This window comes from Seriola lalandi, unplaced genomic scaffold (assembly GCF_002814215.2).
Source record: "Seriola lalandi dorsalis isolate HSWRI2012SDOR001 ecotype SW California unplaced genomic scaffold, Sedor1 jcf7180002054678, whole genome shotgun sequence".
Taxonomy (NCBI): Eukaryota; Metazoa; Chordata; class Actinopteri; order Carangiformes; family Carangidae; genus Seriola; species Seriola lalandi.
Genome location: NW_019525231.1, coordinates 1,498,854 through 1,506,621, shown reverse-complemented (window position 1 = coordinate 1,506,621; position 7,768 = coordinate 1,498,854). Strand labels below are relative to the sequence as shown.

At 40.0% G+C, this 7,768-nt stretch overlaps 1 protein-coding gene across 1 annotated transcript; it reads right to left on the bottom strand.

Moving 5' to 3' along the window:
* Positions 1–733: 733 nt before the first annotated feature.
* odad3 (outer dynein arm docking complex subunit 3) lies at positions 734–7,529 on the bottom strand. Its single transcript, XM_023422025.2, has 13 exons — positions 7,381–7,529; positions 7,021–7,142; positions 6,788–6,865; positions 6,386–6,577; positions 6,151–6,252; positions 5,564–5,689; positions 4,985–5,107; positions 4,599–4,748; positions 4,319–4,479; positions 4,065–4,221; positions 3,782–3,931; positions 2,314–2,401; positions 734–2,233 (listed from the first exon to the last, which is right to left on the bottom strand). The coding sequence occupies exons 1-13, from the start codon at positions 7,457–7,459 to the stop codon at positions 2,109–2,111; spliced, it is 1,653 nt and encodes a 550-aa protein (XP_023277793.1). The 5' UTR covers positions 7,460–7,529; the 3' UTR covers positions 734–2,108.
* Between the last annotated feature and the right edge of the window lie 239 nt (positions 7,530–7,768).

Below are 7,768 nucleotides of genomic sequence, written 5' to 3'. Positions count from 1 at the left end.
CTGCCGATATATTAAACCTGTTAATGAGCCAGTCTGTGTCCGATATCATAGAGGATCTTTCCCAAAAATCTTTTGTTTAAACACGTTCAATTTAATTTTTTTTTTAAAATTTTATAGCATATTAAGTATATTTTAAAAAATAAGGTAGGCTATATGTACTATTTACATAATGATTAAACAGGTGGGTATGTATAGATACTCCTGGTCAAAAATTACTCCTACACAAGTGAAAGTTGTTCAGTCAATTTTTTACTCAAGTAATAATACCGGAGTCCTTGCTTTTAAAAATAGCCCACGTAAGTATTCAAAAATAAAAAATTTTATGTCAACGCATTGTTGTCTTGTTCCACTCATAACTCTGAAACAACCCACTGAATGCACTGACTTCTAACCCTGAAGAACATGTAGAATAAAAAGCTTGTAGAATATACTACAAAGCTTTAGAGTTGGTCGTAAAACCCATATTAATCAACATTTCAAATTTCTTTTTTATTTTATTTTACATGCCACACCCATCATATAATACCATGGCAGTGTTCTGACACACCTATGGCAATGTGTGTGTGTGTGTGTGTGTGTCCATCAAACAGATGATGGAATTACTATAGATGCAACACCCATAAGAAAAAAAACCCCAAACCAACCTGACCTACTTATATGCCTCTATCTTCTAACATAGCCATCATTAGGCCAAGTTTATACTGAGCTGTTTAGAAATAAAGAAAACACAACATGATGTAGGGTCACTTTATTTGAAAGGGTCACACAGCAAAATGGTTGAGAACCACTAGTCTAAATAACTAAAGGGTTTCAGTGAGTTTTATTTATGTATACACAATAATAAACTGGTTAATGGTTGAACATTGACTGAATAATTGCAATTATTTGGGGTGAGAGCAGTGGAATATAAATATGTGACACATGGGCCACTATAGGCTTAGACAACTGCTGTGTAAGTCAAGGCAATTTCATTTATATACCCCCAAATCACAAATGTGCCTCTGTATTCACATTCGAAACATCATATTTGTAAAGTGCTGGTGTATCGATTTGCTGAAGATGACAGGGTGGTAAAAGTTCACTATTGAAAATGTATTATAGCCTAGAGCAAAAAAAAGAAAGAGCCATCTGTCAAGAACAGCATAAAAACCCCAATTTTGGGAATGAATGTGACATGAATCCAGCTGCATATGAGCACATACTACAAGCACAGCTGCCTGTATTTTCACCTCTCCTAGTACTGTACACACCCAAAGAAGCACCTGATTCTTGTGCTCCAACCAATCAGTCAAAGAGTTTTTGTTCACAGCCAAGAGTTATGGTTACATTGTGTAACTCAGTCAGAGCTGTCAGACGGTTACAGAGAGAGAACATCATTCTATGACATTCAGGTATCAATAATTATTGTTGTGCAAGAAACTCATAGAACAAGACACTCCACCTAACATCCAAGAGTTGGCCCTAACAACCTCAGAGCACTTGAGCAGAGGCAGAATCATTAGTGAGATACTGAACATAGCAGAGATAGTTCAGGTGTTAATGCTACATGTCTACAAACATGGGTGGCTTCACATGCAGCTTTTAATCCTATGTTACATTCCGGACAAAACATGAGTGTCTTTAGTTTTGATGTGATTTGTCACAGGTGTTGGATTTTCAGTGCAGGCTACAATGCATCATGTCTGTAAGATAAACTACTACTATATTTAAAGAGAAAAACTAGATTAGTCGTCTCTCCTACACACTGCACAGCTGTGTATCATAAAAAAAGAGTTATCAAAATAAAGTTAGAGCATTGTTCTGATTGATTTTATTGGTTTTCCGTGAGGCTGCAGGGTGTTAACTCTGAACAGTGAAAAAGAGGTGGAGCGACGAGTGTTGGTGCAACAGTGACACCTGACAGAGAACATTACTGCTGTCACAACAAATCCACTAATAACCAGCATTAAGCTACTGGAACTGTAGACATGAAACATTAATTGGTTAAAATAGCAATGTGAGACCAGGGAAAGTCATTATATGTTCTTTCTCCTCAACATAAGCTAATTTTACACTTAAATCAGTTTTTGTTCCTTATTTCTTCAAAGTATTGAGACTCTGGCGCTGGATCAGAACTTGCCCTTCTTCTTCTTCCAGGGCTTCTTCTTGGACTTAGAGTCAATGATCAGCTGAGACTGGCGCTTCAGTTCCTCCCGTGAGATGATGTCAACCTCGTCCTCTTCGCTCTCGACCTCTGAGACACAAACAGTGACAATTTAAAAAAGAGAGATGTAGATTGCGTGTGTGTGTGTGTGTCAGTGGTTCAGAACTCACCATCGTTGAAGAGGTCCAGTCCTTGGTCCTCAGGGAGCTTGACTCGGGTGTTGCAAGTAGGCAGTTTCCTCTCAATCCTGATGTAGAACTGCTCAGAGTAACACACAGACAGAGTGCAATGATGAATGATTAGCACCAGTGACACAAGGATTTCCTACATTTTCCAGCGTACCATGGCTGATGTGTCTGAATCTGTCGATAGCAAGTGAATTTATTAATACAGCTCAATTTTTAAATCTATAGGTTTTGTTCAAAAAAACATTAACCACTGTTTTTAAGTAAATTTACATATTTGTATTCAACTATTATGATGAGTTATCATGATAATAATTAGCATTGAGTCCTGGAGGGATTTTGGTTTCTACGACCAGAAGGCCAGTCTTTTCTAGACTTCAGGTTTTCCTTAATGATAGACGTACAACACCATGACAACCAAGCAAAGCCCAACAGCAACCGTCAAGCAAACAAGGCGTGCTGATTTTCAAATTATCAGCTCAGAGTTGCGTCAGTTATACAGATTATGCCTCGTAAAATGGACCTGAGAGTAAAATAGCCAATGTCATTAGTAAGTGGCCTACAGACCGTTGCGTGTTTGCTATGGTAAACTCTGATATCCCATGTTCTCAAACAGAGAAGGTTCAGTTGAGCGTTAGTAATCAAGAACAAACACTTGAGCTTGCTCTGACGGCTGCTTTTCCATTCAGATAAACTATGCAAGCACAGCAGCATGCATGCATACATGCTCAGCCATGCTGTGTTCATGCGTTGCACTGTGTAATGCTGTAATGCAGGTTTAAACGAGAGCCCCAACATTTGCCAGAACTGCATTTACCATTGGAAGTTGAAGCTGTGGTTTTTCTGCAATTTTTAAGACCATTTTAAAACCACACAGAATGTAAACTAATACAATTTCACAGTTATACCAGCCAATATATGACAGTATGAGGGAAAACCAGTAGGGCTGATATGGCCTAGAATTATCTATCATTTTATCACATTTTATCAGTACTTCCAGGCATTATATAACAATAATTCCTAATGATATAACTGCTTAAATTAAGGCAAAACTGTACTCAAACAAAGGGCTGGATTGATTAACCAATTAAAACTAATTCATAATCTAATTTAAATTAGTTTCAGATGTGGTGAAAATGGACACTTGTCCACCAGGACGTGATGACCTTCCTACTGTAGCTACAGTAGCAGTAATGACAGTGTTTGCTGCAGGCCTGATGGTGCTGACTCAAACAGTCCTTGTGCCAACACTCTGCTAATGAGAACAGTGTGTACGTTGTGATTCATCTAATGATGTGCCCACGCATCGCCCACACACCTGTTGCTAAAACTACGCAGAGACATTCTGCAAAAGTGTATGAGGATTACCTGTGCAAAATGCAAACCAGTTTTGACATAATCTCCAGTCCCTGAACCTGTACTTCAAACCAGTGTGATGCCAACTGACCCTCACCTCCTCTTTCTCCATCTCCTTCATAATAGCAGCCAGATCTTTGCCTTGAAGCTCCTCCTGCAGTAACTGCAACTTCAGCTCGCACTGGGTCATCAGCTCCAACACAAACTCATCTGAGTCTGGAGACACATCAGACACTATGTCCTCACTCTGGAGAGAAATGGAAGAATAGTGAGCAGACATAAGCTTGATTGGCACCAGGAATTTTGAGAAGAAAGGAATAACAACCAGTTATCAAAATGGGGGAAAAGAATATAGTCATGATGGTATAAGTCATATTTACCAGTGCGATGTGTTGAAGTTTGTTTGCCAGGTGCTCCACTCCGGCTCGAATAGTCCTGAGGGTTTTAACCAGCCAATCCAGGCGCTCTTTAGCTGCATCGCACCTCTGCTGCTGAGCCTGCAGTTGCTGCTCACACTCCTCCAGGATCTGTTGGTCACTTTTGAAGCGACAGAAAAAGACAGTGACAGAGAGAGAATAAGTATCCCACAGCTGCATACATGACACCTTCCTCTACTACTGTCTCGCTGTGTCACCTGGAGAGTTTGGCCTCTCCAGAATATTTCATATCCTGAAACTGTTGGTTCAAGAGCTCCCTCTGCTCCTTCAGCTGCTGCATGACATCCTCATTCTCTCCCTTCAGCTTCTCCAGATGCTGGTGTGTCTCCTTTTGTGAGATAAAGCGCTCCACTATCTCCTATATGCAGAGTACATGAAAGAATGTATTATGTAAACACTGAGAGTAACTTCTTAAAAGTATCAATGAAAAGCATTACACAATAGATATAGTAAATCTTTATGTGTCCACATCCATACCTGTATATCTGTGACTCCAGTGGCCTCCTTGATGCGACGGAAGGCCTCTTCAAAAGTGGAGATGGCCTTCTCCTCTTCACCTGCCATCCTGGTGGTGCTGCGCTGGGCCTCACTGCTCAGCTCATCTGGCTGCATATTTGCTCTCTGGATCTGCAGGTAGCAAAGTTTACAACCAATCCAAATTACTCATGTTCACCACACATGTAATGAGTGTTGTAGGCCTGTCTGTGGTCATTCAGATATTTGCATGTTTAATCACAAGTGTACATGGCTGGTGACCAAGTGTTTAACCAAAAGAGGGAACAACCTCAAAATAAAAGCATACACCAGAATAATATTCTTAAATTGCACGTATTGCACAGTATGTAATATCATGTGTATCTTACCCTTCTATCAACTTTTTCAGCCTGGGCCTTGCGCTCCTCAACCTTTTTCCTGTAGCTGGCAATAATACGCTCTCTCTCTTTGCGCTCCTTGTAGAGTTGTTCCTCCTGCTGCTGTAACTCGGCCTAGCAGGAGGAAGAAAGGGAAGGAGTGATGGGCACGGAGTGAGGGAAACAAGGGAAGGAGAGAAGTAAAACCAGCACAGTGAGACAGCAGCGCATTAGTGATGACTATAATTCATAAGTATAGGATACACAATAGAATACAATACACAAGAATGATGCCTCACATTGCACCTTTACCCAACATCATGTCTTTAGCTGTGCTCTTATTTTGAAGAAAAAAAAGACAGAAGAGGGAGCAACATTGATTTGGAAAAAAAATTGTTGTTTGAACAATCCATAGTGATTGGATATTGTAATGTATGTGAACTTAAAAGTACACAGGTGAATGAACACAGAAAAATTATACAATATTACTTATGACAGCGGTGATGACAGTAATGGTGAGCGAATCATCCCTCTGATGCCTTTACTGGAAACATGCATGTTGTACAACTTGTAGAGTAAGTCATGGCTCACCTTAGCAGCCTCTTTAGAGAGCTGGGCGTCATTGTTCATAACCTGCAGGTTGTGAAGCTCCTGTCTGTGGTTCAGGATTTCTGCTTCCATACTGTCCAGCTGGCCTTGGAAAGTCAGACTCTCCTCCTGAAGTGGTGAACATGGAAAAGTGAGGGACGGACAGAGAAAAGGACAGAAAATATGTACAGGAGGGAAAGAGAGAGGGAGGAGATGTGTGAGAATAGAAAAGATTTTGTAATTAAAGCCTAAGCTATTAATGTGTTAACATAACAGCAAAATGTATAAATATTTAAAAATAAGCATAAGAAATTAAAGTGTGACATTTAAGTATTCAAGAAACTACAGTATCTGTTGACATAAATTCTTGAACACAAGAGCTCAACTTAAGTGCAAACAGAGGTAAAGTGAGCTTGGGACAGGAAGTAATATTCCACTGTGGATGTCTCACTCGACATCTGCAAATCACAGACACATATTCCCACATAATGCACAAAAACAGTACTCCAGCGACATTTCCAGCAAGTGAGGATAAGTTTGTGTGATGCAAAACATTATTTTCAGACTAAAAATGTGCATGTTGGACAAACCTGCAGGTGACTTTTGAGTTTCAGGTAGTTAGTCATGATGTTCTCAGCCTCCTTGCACTTAAACTGGGTCTTTTCCAGACTGTTCTCCAGTGCCCGCAGATTCTGAAGACACACACACACAGACATAGCATTGTTTACAAAGATTTTTATCTCTGTGTGGATTCATCTGTCACCAGGAAGACAGATAATTAGCATTTTTTGTGCTTTGAATATCTCTACAGTGAGAGGTAAATACTATGGCATCTTCCTCTTTTCTACGAGTGCGCGCATCAGCAGACTGTGCTCCACTGCAGCCCTCTGGTTTCTTTCTCTGGTACTCCATCTTAAGGTCTTCAAGGCGCCGTTGGTAGGTCTGGGTGGTGTGTTTTAGGGCATTCAGGCGCTTCATCTTTGACAGCACCCTTTGGTCCAGTGTTGTCAGGGCCACCTGAGTAAAAGTGTTAGAGGCAGACATACAGACAGGGAGAGAGAAACAGATTGAGTTGAACAAGTTAGAAACTAGTTTGAGAACTCTTTTCTGAGGACATATACGATTTTAAATTTTGTTTTTACAAAGTTATCACCACAGGCTAAGGTGTAAGGACAGTAATACCAAAAACATTTTGTTGTCTTTTATATTTATTCTCCTTCCTCTCACCTTCCCTGACATGTTGCGGTAGGCATCCTTCTCCATGCCTCTGTTATGAAAGGCCACTTTGATGATGTGTTCATCACCCTAGGAGGCAATACACCAAAGTGAATTACAGTGTAACTGCTGAGAAAGCTATGATCTGTTTAGTTGTTGCTATAAATAAATGAGAACAAAAAAAAACAAAACAAACAAAGAGCTGAAAAATTAACCTCAATTCAGCGTGGATATACTAAACTTACAGCATTAGCCTCTGCCAGTTTTCTGTACAGCCTCTTGTTCTCTTGCCTCAGGTGGAGGATGGACTCTCTGTTCTTCTTGATGGTGGACTGAGAGCTCTCATAGTATGCAGCTCTGTCGCCCTCTGGCGGACACGTTTAATCGTTACACCAATAATATGTCTCATTATTTACTACTTATACAATTAACCAGCTGCTGTTTCTGTTGGATTTAGTCATGGGATAAGTTAAGGTGGCAGGACACATTGTCACACGAAATATGATCAAATTAACCTAAACGTAACAGCTAGCTAACTGTAGCAGAGCACATGTCCTTTAGCATAAACTGATATCGACGCTCAGACTATTTTGAAACAAACTTACCAAGCAGTTGGATTTTACGCTGCATCTCCGTTATTTGGTCATGCAGCGGAGGTTTAATTGCGTTGCTACTGAGCGGCATTTTTTTCTTTTACTGTTGAAAGTTACACATTTAACAAAGAAAATAAAACCCACAGTCAGCGACAGCTCAACCTGAAGGTAGAACTCTAGTAGACTCCAGTGTTGCTTAGCAACCTGTACACTTTAACCCTGTGGGTGGAGCGCTACAGTCACTTAACAGTTTTCATGAAAAATTATGCGTTTATTTGAAAAGTAGAAAACACTATAGCAGTAACTTAGGGCTATATGTCTATTCTTAGTTACTAAATTCACCAGTTAACAGTTTCTTTCTTTCAGTTCATGTTAAAAACTAACAAGTAATAATGGGATC

Excerpts from the sequence above, each read along its gene's own strand:
- odad3 (XM_023422025.2), bottom strand. The coding sequence starts at position 7,459 with ATGCCGCTCAGTAGCAACGCAATTAAACCTCCGCTGCATGACCAAATA. Across the intron at positions 4,480-4,598 it reads CTGGAGTCACAGATATACAG|GAGATAGTGGAGCGCTTTAT; the intron begins GTATGGATGTGG and ends CTCTGCATATAG. Across the intron at positions 4,222-4,318 it reads GGAGAGGCCAAACTCTCCAG|TGACCAACAGATCCTGGAGG; the intron begins GTGACACAGCGA and ends TCGCTTCAAAAG.